The sequence below is a fragment of the Lissotriton vulgaris genome, chromosome 1_2, assembly GCF_964263255.1.
Source record: "Lissotriton vulgaris chromosome 1_2, aLisVul1.2, whole genome shotgun sequence".
NCBI classification, from domain to species: domain Eukaryota; kingdom Metazoa; phylum Chordata; class Amphibia; order Caudata; family Salamandridae; genus Lissotriton; species Lissotriton vulgaris.
In genome coordinates this window covers 255,284,132-255,306,972 of record NC_141686.1, presented here as the reverse complement: position 1 = coordinate 255,306,972, position 22,841 = coordinate 255,284,132, and the positions used below count along the sequence as shown (strand labels likewise).

Genomic DNA, 22,841 nt, shown 5'->3' with positions numbered 1-22,841 from the left:
AAGACCCTAACACCGCCAAAACCAACCTACATGAAGGAATGAAAGAAGTAGCCAAGTGGATGAAGCACAGCCGTCTGAAACTGAATTCAGACAAAACAGAAGTCCTTATCTTAGGTACCTCCCCCTCCGCCTGGGACGACTCTTGGTGGCCAGAGGCACTTGGAAAAGCACCCATCCCGACGGACCACGCACGGAACCTGGGCGTCATCCTGGACTCCTCACTCTCGATGACCAGACAAGTCAACGCCGTTTCATCATCTTGCTCCAACATTCTCCGCATGCTCAAAAAAACATTTCGCTGGATCCCCACCGAAACTAGAAAAACGGTCACCCACGCACTGGTTACAAGCCGCCTGGACTACGGAAACACCCTATACGCCAGTACCACCGCAAAACTTCAGAAAAAACTCCAACGCATCCAGAACGCATCAGCCAGACTCCTACTAGACATTCCGCGTAAAGACCACATTTCTGGTCACCTGAAAAACCTCCACTGGCTCCCCGTCAATAAGAGGATAACATTCCGCCTCCTAACCCACGCACACAAAGCACTTTACGAACTTGGACCCGAATGCCTCAACACACGACTTTCCTTCTACACCCCCTCCCGCCAGCTACGCTCTTCCAACCAAGCCCTTGCTGCCGTACCTCGCATCAACAAAACCACCATGGGAGGAAGATCCTTCTCCTACCTGGCGGCTAAAACCTGGAACTCACTTCCCATTCACCTTCGCCTCACTCAGAACCACCTAGCATTCAAAAAGCAACTTAAAACCTGGATATTCGACAAGTAATTCCCCACCCTTCTTCAGGCGCCTTGAGACCCTCTGGGTATGTAGCGCGCTATATAAATTAATTGACTTGACTTGACTTGGTCGCCGTTCCATTAAAGACCTTATTACCCTGCATCCGCTTCTCTATTGGGCAATTTTATTTATTAGTAGACTAGCAAAAAGTCTCAAATGTCACTAAGAAGGTCTATGAGGCGCAGTGAAAGCTAGAGGGCTCCATGACCTACCTCACATGGAATCAAGGTTCACGCCCTACAAGCTTTAAAGGGCAGTGTGAACCAGCACATTTCCACAAACTGTTCAGTTCGAGGTGGCCCACACAGCACAAACCAGGTGGTCCGCCCAGAGCTGTGCAGTCTTCGGCCTCATCCTGCCTTCCAAGAGACCAAGTGGAGCAGAGTGGAAGAGGGCCATCTGATAATACTATAGGCAGCTGCAATTCCCCCTCACCTAGCCAGGCCTCTCTGCCCAATGGCTGGGCGAGATCACAGACTCTTCGACACCTTGCACCCTCCTCCTAACAGTGGCTCATGCCAGCTCTTTTTTTATGAACGGAAATGCGGTCTGCAAATTAAGGCAACCCTAGAAAAAAATGGCAGCCGCGGATGCTTCCATTTGAGTGAGGGGGGGGGGGGGGGGCGGGGGGGAGGGGCGTTGGGAAGAGTCAGAAGCTCTAAAGAAGTGTGAGGGGACACTGTTGACACCTAAAATATGAAGGTTCACAGTTAAAATGTTCAGTGCGAGTGGAGGGTGCTGGAGAGGGGGTGTCCCTGCCGGGACCGAGGCGACCTCGTTAAGTCCTGAATAGGAACTGGTGTGTAGCTGCCAGCGTGAGCCGTGCAGAAGTAAACAATGGGGCTGGCGGACGCGAAGCAACTGTTGTGAGCCCATAGGGTTTAGAAAGCCTAAGCACCAAAACACCTACCCACCACCCACATTACCCAACCCAACCAAACCAAAGCCCCCAAATCACTACTCCAGCTGTTCTTTCTTGTTTATTTTCCTCCTCGGCGGTTCGTTGGGATGTAGACGTAAACAAGCAACCTGTGGAAGGTACAGCAGTAATGATGATGCGGGCGGCCAAGGATGGGGGCAACAAGAAACAGAGTGAGAGCTGCGGCCACAATAAATAAAGATAAAGTGTGGCGGACGGGAAAAAAGCATGGTTTACGTGAAACCTTTATGGCACGTGTCAAGTGACAAGGTCTGAGGCAGTGCTAAAGTAACGTATCGGGAGGGAAGAGGCAAGGGAAGGGGGGCAACAAGCAAAGGAACAGTAGATGCGGCTGCAATGATAAATAAGCCGAAAGAAAAGAAATTGTGCGTCAGACAAACCATAAATAAATTAATGAGTAAGTCGGGATGCAACAGTGGAACCAAATACCAAAAGGTGAGACAAAGACAACAAAGGTACCATAGAACATCAAGATTGTATGAGGGGGGCACTACAAGGAACCAATGAAAAAAGATGGGCGGGCAGAAAGCCCACAAAGTAGACACCACATGTATCGAAGAGACAGCACATGCTCTGCCTAGGTGAGACCTAAAATGTGGGGTGATTAGTTTTACACAGCAGGTGCCCAGTAATTTGTATTTTAATTTTTATAGAAATAAATCATACCTGCACTTTCTGCACCTATAGACTGCTTCATTGTACTTTCCTTGAGGAATGGAAGTTGGGTCGTCAGCAAACACCTTTGACAAATCCTTCAGTTCTGCAAATAGAGATAATGAAATCTGTACTCAGTTAACAGTAACACATAGAAGCGTGGATGGGTGGAAAGTGTTTTTATAACGGAGATCTCACTATTCGTCTCTAAAGGAAGTAAGGAGGAGAAAGGTGTGCGTAGGAACATTTTACTAAGTGCTGCACAGAAATTACTTAAACTATTTTTGTTTTCCTCGTCACAAACTATTTTTGTTTTTCTCTTCCTCATCACTTCAGAGGTAGAGCACATTTTATTTAAGTGGAAGGACACTAAACCCAATGAGACCTTGAGGAAGGAATTGCAAGCACGGCCCTCTAATTTAGCATGTCAACAAAAGAAAAGCTGACAACTTCTAAAACCCCCACTCCACTGCAGTGGGAGAATGCACCAAGTAAACAAAAGCACATGTGCTGCTGGCAGCCAACAGCGCATACACTGGCTACCCAAGCAGGCACCCATTCTGGTTTTTCTAAAAAATAAAAAAAAGTTAGATTTTACAAATCTATGGTGGAAAGCTCTTCTGAAAACTAGTTCCATGCAGTAGTGCAGCGACAGCCAAAGGATTTCTACATTTGAAACACATCCTGTAATTCTGTGTCAGGACCAGAGGTGAGGAAAACACTCTACTCTTTTCCCTTTTTTTTCAAACAGCCATAACATCATAACGGTATTAAACTAAGTTTCACAGCAACACTGGGGAAAGGGAGAGACTAAGTCCCATCCAATCATATTCTAGGCTGCTTCTCATAGCCCTGTCCCTTTCTTCATGCTCCCTCTTTCTTCACTGCTCCAGGAGACCTTCAGTAAAGTGATTCCAGCTCTCTTCTGTGGGGTCTGGGAATGTCTTACGGACTGTTACTGATAGTTAAGTTAAATATTTAAATAACCATTTCCCCCTCCTCCCCCTATTTTGCTTGCAGAGCAGTGGATATGCCTCTGAACTTCGCACACGACTTTCAATGGCTTGAATCGCGTCAGCATGGCAATTTCCACGGATTGGTGCGCAGACCTCACAAGGGTGCTCTTATACTCCACCTTGGATGTCTGAGACAAGGTCATTATTCTCTGCACTTGGCCAGTGCAGCGCTTATGATTTCCTGATTGCACTGGACCAGTGCTCCAGACCATGGAGCCTCTGAAGTATTTGCCTGCTCCACCTGGAGTCTGTATGCCCGGTTCTAGGGTCTGTACCAGAATAAATAAAAACAGCTGAGGAACATTTGTTGCCACATTCACATAGGATTCGGTTTCTTCCCTCCAGAGACTGGCCGCTCCAACTGAGATCCAGAGGCAGCTTATGAGGAAACTATGTCCAAGTACCCTTAATGGTGAGTGTACCTCCTTCTCAAGCTTAAGTAGGGAGTAGGGTGGCAGGTTTTGAGCACCACTTACACTCTGACATTTTCAGAAAAAGACGCCTCCCTTATAGATGAGGTAGTTGCAGATTTGTTTTCAAAAAGGTGCCATTTCCCCCAACCAGCATTCACCACCGGGGTTTCCTGAGCAACCTGTCGGTGGCAGGAGGATGGTGGACAGTGCCCGGTCATAAATCCTACGGACTTCAACGAGTGGCTGGTACTCCTCCACTTATAGTTGGAGAACATTCACCAATCCCAATTTTCCACTCTATTACATATTCCGCCAATTGAAATTGAGGTTTCAACATTCACTCAACATTGCACTTAGAGCAAGGGGTATAGTCAACCTAGAAGGCATTTTGATGCTGGACCAAAGTCTGAAGAGGCTCTCCGAACCTATCTCTCTGCTTGACCATCAAAAAGAAGCCCCTACTTACACCAACACAAAGACTACATTCCTTGGGTTTGTAACAGACTTCAATGAGTACCTTGAGCCTCCCACTAAATGAAAATGTCAAAGACTAAGCAAGAAATTAACAAGGACCTTTCACGGCCAAACATATCTTTACACCAGATTGCCCAATTGATCAGCCTCCTCTTGCCATCCAAATAGACCATATTCCCAGCACCCACTGCATTAAATGACCCATCAATGGTGAGAAGACTACCATCTTCGGAGGGGCAACCTATTCGGAAACAACACCTCGATTCAACAAGGCCAAGGAGGAAAACAGATGTCGGCCTTCCGTCATGGAGCAGGAGAGCGATCTTCGGTTCCAACCCATAATTGAACAACAAATCAGATGCCAGAAGAAGTGACTGGGGAGCGAGTTGTGGTGAGGAAAACGGTCAGTTCTATAACAGAGACTTCACATCAACTCTTGGCAGAATCTTCTGTGGTGCAGTGCTGGACCAAAGACCGATTTCAAAGATGCAACCTTCTGAAGATGGACAGCATCTCAGAAGTAGGCTATATCAACCACCAGGGAGAGAAAAGATCAAAGGCCTGCTAGGAACTGGCCAGAAAATTCTGCAACATTTGCCTCAACAGCCATATATAGTTGATGGGGAAATACAACACTGTGGTGTATTGGCATTATTGATACTCGCAGGACATGAGCCTGTAGAAACTGGACCCACTGGGATTCAAGGAGATAGAAACCAATGGAGCTTTTCATTCTTGATATTTTGCCTTAAGAGTGGACCACCAAGTAGAACTATACTTCAGCATGAAACTGGACCTGAACGCTGCATCAGTGGACACCTTCCTTCACGATTGGAGCAGAGAAGCTGGTTGCACTTTTCTCCCATTCTCAATAAGCACACACCTCTCCGCCCAACCGAGACAGTAAAAGGTAGACCTGTCCCTAGTAACCCCAATATGGTATGCAGTTCTGATAGAACTTTCTTGGGATTCTCCAATGTATCTTTACATATTTCATGATCTTCCCCAGAATCCACCAGAGAACCCCCACAGACTAGTGGTAGAAAGCACTCTGCAGCTTATCAGTTTATGGCTTGGCAGATTACAGGAAACAATTGAAAATCCCAGGACTTTAACAAAAACCAGAGTCTCCGCTCCAAAGCTTGGGCAGATGGAACAGTTTTTTTGTTGAGTTCTACAAAGCGCGTACTCTACCTGAAGGTATCCGAGCACTTTACAGGAGCACCAGTTGTGTTACAGACAGACACATTAATTTTTGTTAGGCACGGAAAGAGCACGTGATTTGCTCAGAATTCCAGGATTTCCCACGATTTTGAGTGTCCCTGCTGAGACTCAAGCCCGGTTCCCTAGCTTCGAGGTCGACCGCTCTAGCCTTTGGCCTAATAGTTAAATGATACTAGACCGTCTAGTTTAGATGGATGGGATCATGCTTGCATAAGGGCATGAATCCTGTGGGATCAGATGTTGTGCACATCTTTAGATCTGCCATTTAAGCAGGCTGTGCTCCAATTGACAGTTCTCCCACGGGTCAACATCCTTTAGTTAGGAAATTATTGAGCGACATTCAACTCGCCCTTCCTCCTGAACCCAAATACTTCTCCCTGTGAGTTGTCCACAGGGTACTTTGTCTCTTCTTCTCTTGACAGAGAGCAAATATCTGTCTAGAAAGGAAATTCAAGTAACTACGTAATGCTTTTACACCTCATATCCTGTACACGAGTTTCGGACACCAGTGCCCTGGACATTACAGGGAGACAAACGAAGTTTAACTCTGAAACTTATCTATATATCCTTTGACAACACTGCCTCCGGGCGAAAGGAAACTGTTGATTGCAATTTGAAAGCCCTTTAAAGCCGTTACCTCCCCAGCTCTCGCCAGATGTGTTTGTTGGGTCATGCAAGAGGCAGGCACTGACACTAATATTTTTGGAGCACATACTGCTCGAGGGGTCATGGCTTCAAAAGCTTTTTTGCTAGGAGCCAAATTAGAAGAAATAATGAATGCAGGAGACTGGCCTTCTGATTCGAACTTTAGGAGGTTATATGACAAACCATTCACAGATATGGCTACATTAGTTGTCAACAATGTAATCGTCACCTGCAGTCCTGACAGAATAAAACATTTCTTGGTTATCATGATGAAAGCTTTCAATTCTATTAAAAACACAGAGGCAAGGATTATGTCTTTTAATTACAAGGAATGGAACTTCCAAGTAGGAATAAGCTGGGTCCTTCGAATGACATCTGTTGCAAGAAGAAAGAGGAGACATGAAGAGAGACAAGACTGTAAGGAGTAGTGAAGAATATGATTGGGTGGAACTTTGTGTCTTCCTTTCCCAGGAGTTGTTGGGAAAGCTAGTTTACCACTGCTATGAAACTGTTAAAAATAAGTTACTTTTATAAATTTCTGACTGCTGGAGAAAATATAATGAAAAAAGAGTGAAATCTGAAATCTGAATTCTGTTACAATAGCTAGGAACTTTTTCATCCCCACACAGACTTTAAAACTCATGCAATGACTAAAAAGTGGGATAATTACCTACCCATTTGTACTCACCAGTGTATTTCATTGCCACCTTATGCAGCCTGTATTGTTTGTATATGGCACTTGTTGTATCGACTTCAAAGCCCATTGCTTCGTACAGCTTAAGTTGGCATACAAACTCCTCGATCATTCTATGAAAACAAAAGGGTATGATTCTTTAAGGAGAAAGTAACTTTGTTAAATGTTGCACAGTACATCAAACAGGTAGCAATGTCAAACCTGCTTGCGTATTTAACAAATCAAATCAATAAAACGGAAAATTATTATTTCCCCATTGTGTTGGTGTTATTCTGGTATCTTCATGTTAACATCCGGCTTCATCAAATAATGGATAGCTGTAGAAATCAGCCATGTGAGTTGGCAAATATGCTGTTGAAAAACTACTAATTTCAAGTGACTTAGGGCCAGATGTAGGAGCCCTAATACCGGTCGGTAATGGCCAAATTCGGCCGTTACCGACCGATATTAGGGTTTTCAGATGTAGGGGGCCTATATTTTACCGATTCTGTAAATTTACCGAATCTGTAAATTTACAGAATCGGTAAAACACCGAATCAGTATATTTACCGATTCGGTAAATCCATATGTAGGTGACACTCCTAAAAGTGCCACAGGCCCTTAAGAGTCGGTATTTTACCACCCAATGCTATTGGGTGGTAAAATACCGAATTCAGGTGTGCATGCACATCTGTGTATGTATGTATGTATGTATGTATAGGCATTTATATAGCGCACTACTTACCCGTGGGGTCCCAAGGCGCTTCGACCACTGCGAAACCCTTCCTGGCTTCCCTGAGAGATGATCCCTTAATGGGTATCTCCAGGGTGAAGCCAGGCATCCCCGGCGGTCTGGTGGGGCCGTTAGTGAAGATGAGGCAAGCTAATGCCCAGAGTTGCCGAGTGTGTTCGCTGATCAGAGTGGGCACCGAGGCGAGAGAATTATCGAGTCCGCTGACCCTGGTCTAGAAACCTGCCGCGCCGGGAATCGAACCCTGGTCCCGGGCCGTTCTCTGCTCTCGGGTCTGCCGCCTCTAACCGGTGAGCCACACTACTTCACTACTGCACACCTGTGCAATGTGACACACAGACATGCCTTTAAGGCATGTCTGTGTGCCAGATGGCACACAAGTCCGGAATTGGGTGCTAGAGGGTGTCAAAGTGACACCCCTGGGGGGCGTGGCCAAGATGGCGTCGGAGTAAGACGTGCTTTTGAGTCGCTCCGGCGCCCGACCTGCTAAGCATTGTACAGCATCGCCTACGGGGCCTCGATCCGCTCCCGAACGACGACAGCGGTCCGTGGTGCTGGGCGGAGTGGTCTGGTGCTATCGGCGCCCTCCGGAGTGGTCGTCCGGCGCCATTCAGAGCTCTACAGCAACGGGCCTACTGAGCACCGCCCTTGCGCACGGACGAGCCCGCCTTGGAGCGCAGTAGATCGGCGGCGGCTGGGCGGGGCTTCACGGAGCAACGGACGTCCTCTGCCTTCTCGGCTCTCGGGCCCCCTTCGCTGCAACGGAACGCTGGTTTGGAGGTCCACCTCTTGCTTTGGCCAGCTGGGAAGCTCAACGGCTGACTACTTGGGGCAACTTGGCTGTTGTACGGACCATCCACCGGGCCCGACGACCGGGAGACGGAGGGCTCAGTCGTGCACTGTGCCGAGTGACTGATTACGGCCTGGCTCTGCGAGTCCGGTCCGTCGACTTTGCTGCCACTCCCTGGCTCCTCGGCTGGGGAACTTTTCTCGAGTGTCCATTGCTGTGTGCAAGTGCTCTTCCCTGCAACTCGGACGGCCTGGTGCCGCTACCCCGCCGCCATGTCGACCTTGCCTCGCAAAGGAAGGACGGTGAAGGAGGGGACCTCCAAGGCATCGCAACCGCCCAACTCCCCAGGGGCGAGTGGCTCGGCGAGACAATCGGATGAAGAGGCGCCGGCCACTAAGGCCTTCATGTCGGAGCTCTTTGCCTCAATCAAGGAGGACATCTCTGAACTGCGAGCCCAACTAGCTTCGGACCTCCGTGAAGTCCGGAGGGACGTGGATGGCATTGGTGAACGAGTGGCCGTACTGGAGGACCATGACCTCAGTATGGCGAATGACGTCCACCAGCTACAGCAAGATGTTCTTCGCCTTACGGACCAGAACTTGAATTTGCAATCCTACGCCGAAGACCTGGAGAACCGCTCCAGGAGGAACAACATCCGGATCAGAGCGGTCCCCTGGGACGGTGAGGCTGGCGATTTGAGGGGCTACGTGGAGGCCCTCTTCCTCCAGGTGCTTGATGAGGAGGACGTTCTAGAGATTAAACTGGACAGGGTGCATCGAGTGGGCCTGCCCAGGCGGGGGGGCCCTCCTCCAGATATCCTGGCTTGTGTTCATGACTTTCAGATCAAGGAACGCATCCTCCGGAATGCCAGGGCCCTCTCCTCCTTGACCTTTCGAGAACATCGGCCACAGTTGTTCCAGGACTTGGCGGCATCTACCCTTCAGAAACGGAGGGAGTTCCGGCCGGTGACTGCCTATCTGAGGGAACAGGGCATCTCTTACTCTTGGGGTCACCCTTTCCGAATCATCTTCCGGTGGCAGAACCGGCTGGTGCAAATCCGCTCCTTGAAGTCCGCGAGGGAGCTGTTGGGACTGGAGGAAGAGCCACCCTCACAGGCAGCACGGTCTTCACCTCCACGGCGTCGCCATCGCTCCTCGTCATGGCACAGAGTTGGGGCCTCCCCGGAGCGGCTGCGACCGGACCACTCCATTCGCCTGCAGGAGAGAGGATCAGCAGTGGCGTCGGTGGCCTCGGTCACTCTTGCAGACTCTCAGCACTCCTCTGGAGCGGCTTGACCCCTGATTTCTTTCAAGGTTGGGCGCCGGGGCGCCTCTACTTCGACGGCCCTGGGGTACTATGGTACTTTTGGAGAAGACACCCCGGGCCTTGGCCCTGGGGGCCCCTGATCTGGTGCCCCCGCCCCGATACCAGTCTGATGCGGACCGTGTGACCTGTGGCCCATTGGAACTGCTGACTGTAATCTTCAGGTTGCGGGCCTTGTGCTCTGTTTTTTTGGTTTTGGGGCTGTTTGGGGGGGGTGGGCCAGTTGGTGCTTGGCAAGCGCTTGTAGTGGCAGTACAGTTTTGGTTGGGGCTGGGGTTTGGGGGGGTGGTGGTGGCGACCTGGTATGTTAGCGGTATGGTGCGTGTGATTACAACCCTGTTTACTCCCACGCTTCCTGGAATGCTCTGTTTGAGGGGTACTTGGGCCCTGGTGCCTCTTTGGGCCTTTGACCGCGAGGTTCTGATCGGGCTGTGTGGCTGTTCGGACGTATGCATGGCGTGGCTTTCTAGTTTCCCGATATGACTATTAGCATAGGTACATGGAATGTGAAGGGCCTCAACTCCCCGCAGAAGAGGCAGAAGCTATGGAAGTATATTGTGGACCACCACTTAGACGTGGTTGCCCTTCAGGAGACCCATCTGGCTAGGAAAGATGAACTGCGGCTCCGCCACAGACAGTTCCCTCTTATCTATAGGGCGTCTGCGGCCACGAAGCATAGGGGAGTGGCCCTTCTATTCCGAGCTTCCCTGCATTTTCAGCCCCTGGGAGTGAATGTTGACAAGGAGGGTCGATGGCTGATGGTGAAGGGGGGGTTACATGGCCGCCTCTGTACCTTTGTTGTGATGTATGCCCCGAATACGGGTCAAAATGGCTTTTTGCAAGGCTTGCTTGATAAGGTGGGGGATTTTGTGGAGGGACACTTAATCTTGTTGGGTGACTTTAATATGGTGTGGGATAGAGACCAGGACGCTTCTGGAGCACGAAGGGCGGACACTGGAGTCTTTTCGGAGGGAACTAAACGTCAGTTGGGTGATATGGGATTGGTGGATGGTTGGCGCTTTGTCCATGCACAGGCTAGGGACTACACTTTTTTCTCTAATGTTCACCGCTCGTACTCCCGCATTGATTATGTATTGGTGGGCCAAGCTCTCAGGGGTGATATCCAACTATCTAATATCTTTCCACTTTCTTTATCCGACCATAGCCTGGTGGTTCTGGGACTACGCTGGGCCCCTGGGGGGGACGGTTGGCGCAAATGGTACTTCCCAGCAGCCCTGGCGAGGGATGACCTGTCCTGTAAGACTCTACGTAAGGCAATCGGAGATTTCTTTCTTCTCAATCCCCCTTCGGACACCTCGGTGTACAACACCTGGGATGCGTGCAAGGCCTCCTTAAGGGGCACTTGCCTCGCTCTCAATGCGCGTCTGAACAAACTGCGACGCGAGGAGAGGGAGGCTCTTGAATCGGAACTTGCCACTCTGGAGCAGGCCCACAAAGCGAACCCCTCCAGGGTGACTTTACGGCCCCTAACGGCGGTGCGTGGGAAGCTGAGGGCCCATTATAATAACAGGGCGGAGTTCACTCTTTTGCGCCTACGGCGCGCCTCTTACTCCCACGGCAACAAGATTGGGCGCCATCTTGCCCGGCAACTCCGGGACAAGCGCGAGCGGGAATACATTGGAGGGGTGCGTGATCGCACGGGCTTGGTTCAGCATAAGGATGCGGACAAGGCGGCCATCTTTGGGCGCTTCTACGCAGCACTCTACTCGAGTGATGCTCTCGACCCGGAGGCTCAGTCCAGATTCCTGGAGGGGCTCCCTCTTCCGAAGGTCTCCAATGAATGGAACAATTTGTTGTCCTCCCCCATCACTCGGGAGGAAGTTCTGGACGCTATCAAGGCTCTAAAGCTGCATAAAGCGCCTGGGCCTGACGGCTACACGGCCCTCTTCTATAAAACGTTCGCCTCGGAGATTTGTGACTACTTGGTCTCCCTCTTCAATGCTATGGCGACTGACGGTAGGACTACGGACTCCATGGCCGAAGCGTTGATCACCATAATCCCCAAACCGGGGAAGGACCCTTCCTCCTGTACGTCTTATCGCCCGATAGCGCTCCTCAACCTGGACGCTAAACTGTATTCCTCCATCTTGGCGGGCAGACTGCAGGACCTCATGCCGGCCTTGATCCATCCTGACCAATCTGGTTTCATCAAAGGTCGGCAGACCCATGACAATCTGCGCCGCGTGGTCCATCTCATAGAAAAGGCGGAACGATTCCGCATACCTGCGGTGCTGATAGGGCTGGATGCGGAGAAGGCCTTCGATCGCGTGGATTGGGGGTTCCTGCACCGGACACTGGAGGCCTTCGGATTCTCGCCCGGCTTCATTCGCATGATCGAGGCCAATTATCGAGGTCCTACCTCCCGGGTTCTGGTCAATGGCCACAGATCCGAGAGTTTTAGCCATTCCAGGGGGACGCGCCAGGGGTGTCCCCTCTCGCCCCTCCTTTTCGCCCTCAGCATCGAACCTTTGGCATTGGCGATACGGGAAAATGAGCGGATCTTGGGGCTTCCCTTCACAGGTGAACAACATAAGATATCGCTCTTTGCCGACGACGTCCTCCTGTCCATACGCGATCCTGCTCAGTCCCTACCCCATGTCCTCTCAGTCCTCTCCGCCTACGAGGCTGTGGCAGGTTTTAAGGTCAACTTTGATAAGTCCTATATCCTGAATCTGACCCTGTCCCCGGGAGATGTGCAACAGACCCGGATGCTTACTACGCTTGCTTGGGCGTCCACGTCCCTGCTTTATTTGGGGGTGCGACTGACCCCCACCGTGGGAGCCCTGTTTCAGGCTAATTTTCCGCCGATATTGTCCTCAATCCGGGCTGAACTGGAACGGTGGAAGCCTAAATTCATCTCCTGGCTTGGCAGGATTCACGCCCTCAAAATGGTTCTTCTTCCTAAACTCTTGTACCTCTTTCAGGCTTTGCCGATTCCGGTGGGGCTGGACTATTTCCGCCGATTGAAGACCGTGATGCTGAAATATGTATGGCAAGGTGGCCGTGCCCGGCTTCCATTTGCGGTTCTTCGGCGCCCACGCTTAGATGGGGGGGTGGGTTTCCCGGACATGCAATTGTACTACAAAGCTGCTCAACTGAGAGTTCTGGTGGAGTGGTCCCAACAACGCTCGGAAAAACATTGGCTCCATATGGATCGGAGTGTGGCGGGCCGCTCCATATGGGATTTGGCATGGAAGCCTAAGATGGACCGGCCCAGGAACGCATACCTTAGCACCCCCACGAGCACGGTATTGAAGGTATGGGACGTGGTGAGTGGTGATGACCGCTGGACCACATTTCCGTCCCCCCCGATCCATTTTAACCCGGCCTTCCCCCCGGCCTTGACGGAGGGTCCTTTTGAGGCCTGGAGGGAGGGCGGCTGCAGAGCCCTCACTCATTTATTTCATGGTACTGAGCCCCTCACTTTCCACAACTGTATGAGGGACTACGGGGTGCTGCCAACGGAGCGTTTTAGACATCTCCAGCTCCTCCACTGGGCGACATCGCCCTCGGTGGCGGATGCCGCCACCAGGCCCTTGACGACTTTCGAATCTTTCCTTCTTCGCACCTCCAACATGAAGGGGGCGATCTCTTTCATATATAAGCTGCTATTGGACACTACTATGTCTCCGAGACCGCGGTACCAGGACCATTGGGAATCTGCGTTGGGAAGGGACATCTCAGCTTGTGAATGGCGGGGCCTGTGGCGGGACGTGTCGGCGCATAACCACTCCACTGACCTCAGGGAGGCCCATATGAAACTCATCTTTGATTGGTACCTGTATCCCTCTAAATTGCGACGCATATTTCCGACTGCTTCGGATAGGTGCTGGAGGGGCTGTGGAATGTTAGGGGATTTTAGCCATATCTGGTGGGACTGCCCCTCCATCAAGCCATTCTGGGCCGAGATTCTCTCGCACATGAGGGATATCCTGGGTTATCCAATCCCAGACTCCATGGCTTTTGTCCTATTAGGCCTTAGGGACCCTCTGCTCGAGCATCAAACTAGGGCGGATAAGCGTATCATGTGGTTGTGTTTGGGTGCGGCTAAGATGACCTTGGCAGCCGCCTGGAAGGCTCCGTCTGCCCCTGCTGTCTCCTTGTGGCACGCCCGTTTGTGGCGCTTGTTGAGCATGGAACGTCTCTCTGACATTTTTCTGGGTAAATTTAAGAACTTCATGCACAACTGGGGCCCACTTGTACGATTTCTATCCCGGGGCCTTCCTTCGGCAGTGTGTCCATCAGCACTGCGATCCCTTCATCTTTTCCAGATCTGATTGTGGGTGTGATTGTGATGGATTGTGTGTTTGGTGTCGCCACCACTGGGGGGGAGGTGAATGTTGGGGTGGGATGAGGGTGGGAGGGTAGTTGGGGACGTTTTCCTTTTTTGCGACTTACTTTACTCTTGGGATGAACACTACATCTTGCTCAAGGCTGGAGCTGCTTCCCCTCTCCAGGGACACTGCCTCTATTGTTGGTACGCCTGACTTACCATGGACGCTCTGATGGGTGGGCCTCCTACCCGTGCCTCTGTTGCTTGCCCGGCCCCTGGTGTCATGGTGTGGACTTTGGAGTTTAGCTGGCCTTGCTTTGCGGACGTTCCTCTCCCCAATCATTGCTCCCCCTGTGTGGGGTTTGTGGCGGCATGTCGCCTGTTCTTCTTTCCTTCTCCTTTGATCCTCTTGCTCTATTCCCTTCCCCCCTTTCCGTTTCATCTTGCATATTACAAAATAAAAAATTTTACAAAAAAAAAAAAGTGACACCCCTGCACCCTTGCAGGATTCGGTATTTACAGAGTCGGTAAATACCGATTCGGTATTGCCCATTGATTCCTATGAGCTTCATGGCACATAGGAATCAATGGGCAATACCGATTCGGTATTTACCGAATCGGTAAATACCGAATCCTACCGATTCGGTAATTCTTAAATTCGAATTACCTACATCTCCCTCCTTCCTATTTACCGACTCTTAAATACTGAATCGGTAAAATTCGGTATTTAAGAGTCAGTAAATAGGAATTACCTTCATCTGGCCCCTAGAGCCTTAAGTACCCTTTCTGCAAGCCTGATGGTCCACCTGCCTCATTTTGAGTTGGGTGGAGCTTCAGTGTTTTAGACAGCAGATATTATTCCATTTCAGCTGCCTACACACAACTCTCATGGCTTGACGGAGTAATGGCCGTCAGTTTTTTTGCCATGTGTCCGCCCACTTTAGAGTGGGGGACACAGGGTCATCGTTCACTGCTGTCACAACCAGAAAAACAGCGGTACGGGGTAGTGAAAACGTTTAAATTACCCCCACATCATGGGTAGAATGTTACCATGGCGAGGGGGTAGTTATTTTTTTTTCAACAACAATATACGCTTTGGGATTTTCTTTTTAAAAAAAACATTTTTTTTAAATTAAAAAAGGTATATGTTTGATGTGTGGCTCCATAATTTTGACGGAGCCATCCGTCAGACTTGCAATGCTTTTCCACGATCCGCCGTGACGGCAGTTCCTGGAAAAGCAAGTGATGCTGGCAGGCACAGCGAACATCGCTAAATATGGCAGACAGAGTACCCTCGCAATGGCGGGACCTAAGTACTCTGCCATGGAGATAGTAATTATAAAGTCAGGGAAGAATTCAATCAGCCCCTTAAGCTCAAACATATTTCAGCAGGTTATATCCCTCCCTTGGATTGCAGGACTTGAACTCATTATACATAGTACTTCTTGACATTAAATAGAGCTTCATGGCCCAGAAGTCACTAAACTGTGCATTATTTATCATGCGGAACTATGACTTTGCTCAGTGGTTGCCGCCTTTGGCTTTATGCTCAATCAAATAGGTTTCCTTCCATTGGAAGCATGAGCAATGACCTAGCACAATGGTAATGCAATAAAGATTTTGATGCATGAAAGTCAGCTGAGAGCAGTCGCTGGCCCAAATTAAAATCTTTTCATGCACTGAATGATTTTAAGTCAACTAACGTGTTGGCTCAATAAACAACCCTCAAACTAGGGAAGAATTGGCATCTTGATTTGAGAGAGCCGATTTGAGAGAACAGACTTAAGTGCAATTGATAATGTGTAGTGTACTTATCAAAGGTCAATGGTATTTGTGGGAACTCTTCAGAGCCCCAGGGCATACAGGGGTTACTAGGCTGCAGCCAAAACAATGGGACCCTTAAAGCAGGGTGTATGTGGCTTTCCCTTACTGTTGACCCAAAATTAAGCATTAAAAATCGCCCGTTTTAGCATTTGACTGTCAGCGTAGAGATGTTGAGCAGTTCTAAGCGTACTCAAGGAGATGGCGTGGGGTAGAAACACAGAACTGAAAGCACCTGACAATATGTACATTATTGATCAGCCAGTACTTCAGAAAAAAGTAATTTAGTCAGTTAGTCAACTTTATTTCGCATCGTCTAAAATGCATAAAAGTACAGACATAAAAATGCAAGCATAAGACAACATATATAAAAAGTACTTTTGTCAGTACACGTAGCTCAATACTGCAAACGAAATGCAGCATGTAAAAAAACACACATACTGGTTCCTGCAAACGTAGTAATGTTTAGACGATTCTTCCAGGTAGCCCAACAAGAGCAGGGTGCAAAGATACATTCATGACCCCCACAGTACATGGGGTAGATCTTCCTCCCGCTTCCGCCAGATGGTGACCATCTGCTAGACACTGGTCACAGTACAGTCACTTCTAATGTTATTATAGCTAGCCCAGTGACTGAAATTGTTGTTAGTTCAGCGAATGAGAACTTCCCGGAAAGTGCTGTCACGGTGGAACTGCTCTTGGCTGTGTGCATGTTTGCTTTGATGGAGTGCAGTGTGGTCTTTAACCTGCCCGATGTTCTCCTGCATCGTTGTGTGAAGACTCGCACCTCAGACTCCGACGAAGGGAAGTGGTGATGGCACAGGCAACGCCTGCAGTCATGTGTTGGTTGGAGGAGGTCAACTTTTTCACTGGGATCCTGCTCAGGCTGAAAATTCAAGCCCACCAAAGAAATGAAGAGCCACACTAGATCACAACAGTTAGCTTGGCGATACGACGAACGACAGACTGCGGTTGCACATTATGCTACCGCCAAGTCATCGCAGATGTTGCTTCTCCTGGAGCAGCAAACTGTTAATTGTGGTGGCAATGTTTTGTAGTGCTAATTTTTCATAGTGCTTTTTGCCAATTTTATCTTTTGCCAGGCACTTCTATCAACTCGGACTGCTTTATCCATGGCGACATGATCCTATCAGGGAGTACATGACACCCCAAATGCAAGAACAGGTCGGGGGTGCAGCCAATCTCACTCAGGTGCCCTGCTGGAAAAAGTGTGGCCAGACCTCACCATGCAGCCTGGCGGAGCACATCTTTCCCTGAGTTGCACTAGGCCAACTTCAGTTCTCACTGCACAACTCCTCACAGCCTTTTTTTCCTCTGCAGTTTTTCTCCCGTGCAAGCATACCTCCAGTGCTTCTGCTCTGCAGACAGTGGGCTCCTTCCTTCTTGGCAGTCTCAAGGTAGCTAGTCTTGCCAGAATACGGAACGTCCAGAATCCTATTCCAGAACCTCACTTGCAAAGGGAAGTTGGCAGTCAGAGAACCAGGTTATAGAGACAAGATGTCTTTCTTGCTCTAGTGTGAGACCTCCGATACAGATCAATGGGACACCCTGCCACAATGGCTGCTGGTTTCTGCCCCATGCTTCAAGCAAGTTAGCAGACAGAGATTATGCATTCTACAGGTCCAAATCTTGAATCAAAAAAGGCCATTTCAGGACATTTGTGTCTTGACCATGTGGGAACAATACACAGTCTTTCATCTAATTTCAGTAGGAAATCTAAAAATGTGGGCAAGTGTGGTGCCTGACAGGCGAACCCAAACCAAAAGGCAGAAAAGAGAATGGGAACCCCCCACTCTGTTACCTCTCATTCTACTGAGAGTAATACTTTTTTTTTAAACATATGTTTATTGGGTTTTTTGTTTAAAGGCAATACATAATATGTACGCAGGACAGGAAAAAAACATTGTACATGCAATTGAGGCATAGATCAGGTAAACTGCTATGGTACATACATTTAACAAATACTTGATATAAGGTGCATCGTGGACACAACTTCAATGAAATTACCTTATAGGCCATGTTGCACTTGTAGTATGCAGTACAACTCTCGCGCAATAGAGTTACACAAGAATCACACAGATCTTCATATCTACATAATCTATTCCATGTGGAGTGGTGTGGCTCACTGGCTAGAGATGGCAGACCCGGAAGCTGAGAACGGCCCAGGACCAGGGTTCAATTCCCGACACGGCAGGATCGTGGACCAGGGTCAGCGCACTCGATAATTCTCGCCTCGGTGCCTACTCTAACCAGGGATCACACTCGGCAACTCTGGGCATTAGCTTGCCTCATCTCTACCATGGCCCCCCACATTCGCCGGGGATGCCGGGTTTCACCTTGGAGATACTCAGTAGGGACCATCTCACAGGGATAGCCAGGACGGGTTCCCCAGCGGTCTATAGCGCCACAACGCCTCAGGGCAGCAGTGCGCTTTACAAGACCACATACATTACATTACATTACATGTATTGTCTAATCAAAGTTACGCCTTGCTACGCTCTGTCATCCATTATCTCTTTACCCATGCCCTAAAAAACAACACTTTCCAACCACACTTCTCACCACGCAAGTGGATTATAGCCCATCACATCACGTACAATATCACCCTGTACTCTATGACACCTCTTCTCTCGGGTGAGCCAGTAAATAACCCCGCAATGGATCCCAGACATCCCTGGGCCGGGAGGACAGTGGTAATAGTTCCACATAAGCCAAGAGTTTCTCCTGGCACATCACTAAGTCAGCTATCCATTCCTTAAACTTGGGGCTCGACCTCTGCCCCATCGGCACGCCACCAGTCTCTTAGCTATGAGAAGTGCCAATGCAGTAAATTTGCGATGTTCAGCTCTAAGCGTTTGAACATGCCCCAACAGTGCCATCAACAAGGTGGCTGTCACAGGTGTAGAGATCCTTTCCCTCAATGCATGAAATACCTGCTCCCAATACTCCCTCACTTCAGGGCACCCCGACGCCAGGTGTAGAAAATCTATCCCCTCCATGCGGCATCTATCGCACCTGTCGTCCTCCCGTAGGTTGAACCTATGCGTCTTGGCTGGTGTGTAGTACAATCTATGTAAAAACTTATAATGTAGTATCTGGAGTCTACTTCTGGCTGAAACTCGCTCAGTTTGTAGACAGCTTTCTTCCCACTGCTCGTCAGTTAATTCCATCATTAGTTCCGAGTTCCACTTTGCTCGTGCCGAAGGGGGCGGTGTTGTCATGTGCGTATGTGCCGCATGATATATCAAGGACACCAACCTCCTAGGCGCATCTCGCTCCCACACTATTTACAGAGGTGCAAGCACCAACGGTTCCACTGGGAATTCAGGAGTAACCGATCTTATCCCATTTCTAAGTCTAAGGTATATAAACATATCTAACGGCGATTTCGGCCCTGTTTGGAACACGTGGTCAATATCTCGAAATTGCCCCTCATGGTATGGGTCCCCCCAAGTGAATATGCCTGTCTGTTGCTGAAATCTCTTAAACACTCCTTCCTGTAGCAGTGGCAGATCTGGATGGTATGCAAGGGGCAGAAGAGGCGAGTATATCACAGGTATGTCTAGCATATGTTGCAAACGCCGCCAGGCCACAATCGAACCCGTAAGTGCATTGGCTGCCCTATCCCGTTCCTTGACAGCAACATATAAAGCACCTTCTATGGGCGTGTGGTACGACAGCCAATGCTCAGCTGCCACCTGTGGCATATATTTAGGCTGCTTTACCCAGTACTAAGCGTAATTGGCCTGCGTGCTAAGATAATAGAGTTCAAAATTAGGGATTCCATATCCGCCTTGTGAGTATCGTCTCGTCATTACCTCCCATTGTAGCCTGGGCTGTTCAGGAGAGACATTATTTAGGATGGCGAACAGTGTTCGTCTAACTCAAACGGAGCACATAGATATGCTCTCTGCCCATCGCTTAGCCAGCCGAGTGTAACATCTCCTAAGAATCCGTCCAAATCTAGTATATTCTGTCTGTTTGTGGTGTAGAGTGCTTTGTAATGCTTTGAGAAGGCATTAAGTATAGTGGGTGTCCCTGCAGCTCTCCCCATCTATATCTACCACTTCCATTATATAATTATTGCACCTAGGTTGCCTCACCTTGTGTGCCAGCCCCTTACCAGGCCTCTCCCCTTCCCCAAACTGCCAAGCTACCCAATCTTTGCCCCATATTTGCACCTCTCTCTGAGCCTCCTCCATATAGTCTGTGAGTTTCTGTCTGAAATCTGCCTGTGTGGTGCCCCCCGGGGACTCCGCCATCTCAGCTTCTAGTTTTTTAAGGTCCAACTCTAGTGCCCGCAGGGTGTTCAATATATCCCTAAGTACTTTGGCCCCCTTGGCTATGCAATATCCTCTTATTGTGACCTTAAAAGCCTTCCAGACCACCTCAACAATGTCAACCGAGTCTTTATTGTGTTCGAAGAAAACCTCAATCTCCTCCCGCAACTCCTCCCGGAAGGCCGTGTCAAGCAGTATAGGGGCATGTAGTCTCTAAGGACTGCGTGGCGTGTTGAAATCAGCCGAGGAGAGCCTCATCACTACAGGTGCGTGGTCAGAATAGGTTACAGCTAAGTGTTGAACTTTAACTATCGCAGGAGCCAACCCCCTTGACACCAAAAAATAGTCTAATCTAGCCCATGTTTGTGCATGAGCAGTAAAATGTGTACCTTCCTTCCCACCCGGATGAGTATGCCTCCAGGCATCCACCAACTGAAACGCTGCCTGTGCTTTAGTGTGGTGATGTGAAGCAGGTTGTGACCTATCCAATCTGGGTCAGTATGTCACATTAAAGTCTCCCCCCCACACAACATGCGTGGAGTCTATCGCAAAGATCTTAGCCCATACCTTGTCGAAGAACCCAGGGTCATACGTGTTTGGCCCATAGCAGCAAGCAAGTGTAACTGACGTGTTACCCATCCTACCCCATGCGAGGCAAAAACGTCCCTCCGAGTCCCAGTGGGCGCCCTCCAATTGGAATGGGACCTGTTTTTGATCAAAATAAGTGTTCCCCGGGCATACGTGAGTATGAGGAAAATATCCTGTGTTCTGCCTATCTAGCGGCGAAGGTATCTTGTTTCTGGCGCGCCAGGTGTGTTTCTTGTAGAATAGCAACATGTATGTTCTGTCTATCTAAGTAGGACAATATATGTCTTCTCTTCCTAGGGTCGCCCATACCTCCAACATTCCACGTTATAATATTAAGTGCACCCACAGTCGTACTAGCCATATTGACTAGGTAATTTCTGATGCATAATTACAATCCATGCAGTCACTCCTCGATCTTTCATTTGTTCAACCTTATTGAAAGCTTCACTCCTACGATGCCGTACCCCATCCATGAATGCCATCCACCCCCCTTAGGAGAGAATGTTGTACCCCACCCAACTCTGCAACTAAAATATCCCAACTCTGTCCCCTACCCCCCTGCCACTGAAGCAACCCAACTTTGCCAGATCTGAGTCTCTCCCCCCACCCTCTGCCCTCAAATACAGCATCCACAACGTTAAATCCCTACCACTTAACTGAACATTATTGTCCAATGGGTTACTCCCGTGGGGGGACATAACTAGATAGCCATGCAATCTCTCTGCTTTTCTCAAGCCTCCCCCTGGCTGTGTGTCACGCCTCACAGGGGGGGAGCGGAGCCTGGAACTTGAGTAACATATCTGTAAATGACGTAATTGGAACAGTCTCACCTCACTGCCACCAGTCGGAGTGCCGATACTCCATAAGTGTGGCTCAATGGTTAGAGCGGCAGACCCTGATGCAGAAGTCTAGCCCGGGACCAGGGTTCAATACCCCGCCTCGGCGGGTCTTGGGCTCAAAAATTCCACGCACCTGATAATTCTCGCCTCGGTGCCTATTCCAATCATGGAGTCCCACTCTGCAACTCTGGGCAATAGCTTGCTTAATCTCCACAACGGCCCCCACAACGCTAAGCATGCCTGGCCTCCACCTTGGGGGTGCCCAGGAGTGGACGCCTCACAGGGAAAGCCAGGATGGGTTCCACAGCGGTATTCGTACAAGCGCCTTGAGACCCTTGAGGTGAGTATTGCGCTATACAAGTATCAATTTATATTACATTACAGCTAAATTACACAAGTCTCTTGCCACCTATCTGGTAGATATCTTTTTCGTCCCTGGAGAGCAATCATCACTGATCTTCGTCGTTGCCCTCGTGTTCAGGATGCTGCGCTGCACCCGGGCCTCCACCACCCGAGCTGCGCGTTTCACTAATCGGAGATAGTCCTCGGCCTGTTGCGGATTCGTAAAGAACTTCTGTTTGCCCTGGTGCGTGATCCTGAGTTTTGCCGGGTACATTAACGCATAGTCGATTTGTGCCGCTCTAAGCTTTTTCTTGACCTCTATCAATTTACGCCTCACATCTTACACCATCGGGGTAAAATCAGGATATATTGAAAAGGTAACACCGTCGTATGTCAGCGTTTGCTTTTGTCTTGCTGAGCGGAGGGCCACATCACGGTCCCTATAATGGAGTAACCTTGCAATAATGGGTCGTGGGGGGTTGCCCGACACCGGGCGCGGTCCAAGTGACCTGTGCGCCCTTTCCACTATGAACTGCGAGGAGAATGCCTTCTTCCCGATGGATCCCAACAGCATCTACTCAGCGTACTCTTCCATTCTACCAGTATTTGTCGATTCTGGTACGCCTACGACGCGGATATTATTGCATCTACTGCGGGCTTCCAAGTCTTCGTTCTTGGCTGCAATTTTTCGCAAGATCTTCTCCATTCTCGTTAGTTGCGCAGTATGACCTGTGGTGACATCGTCAGCCTCCGGTATACGTCTCTCCGCCTCTTTGATACGCTCATCATGTACATCAAGCTTATGTGCTATAGCGTCCATTCTAGATGCCATCCGATCCACCTTGTCGCAAAACCCTGCCGCATCTCCTGCAAGATATTGTTCGTTTCCGGCGCTTCAGAAGGGGCTCCCCCGGTGTTGTGCGCCATAGTCTCTGAATCCTGATCTT

The 22,841-nt window shown here is 49.5% G+C and overlaps 1 protein-coding gene across 2 annotated transcripts in view; it reads right to left on the bottom strand.

Annotated features, from left to right (window-relative positions):
- Positions 1-22,841, bottom strand: part of DUSP12 (dual specificity phosphatase 12) — a 154,881-nt gene that overhangs the window by 81,937 nt on the left and 50,103 nt on the right. For both annotated transcript variants that reach the window (XM_086953170.1, XM_086953171.1), the window contains exons 4-5: positions 6,861-6,979; positions 2,413-2,506 (exon numbers count right to left, since the gene is read on the bottom strand). In XM_086953170.1, the coding sequence (XP_086809296.1) occupies positions 2,413-2,506; positions 6,861-6,979 (213 nt within the window). The remainder of the gene's footprint in view (positions 1-2,412; positions 2,507-6,860; positions 6,980-22,841) is intronic.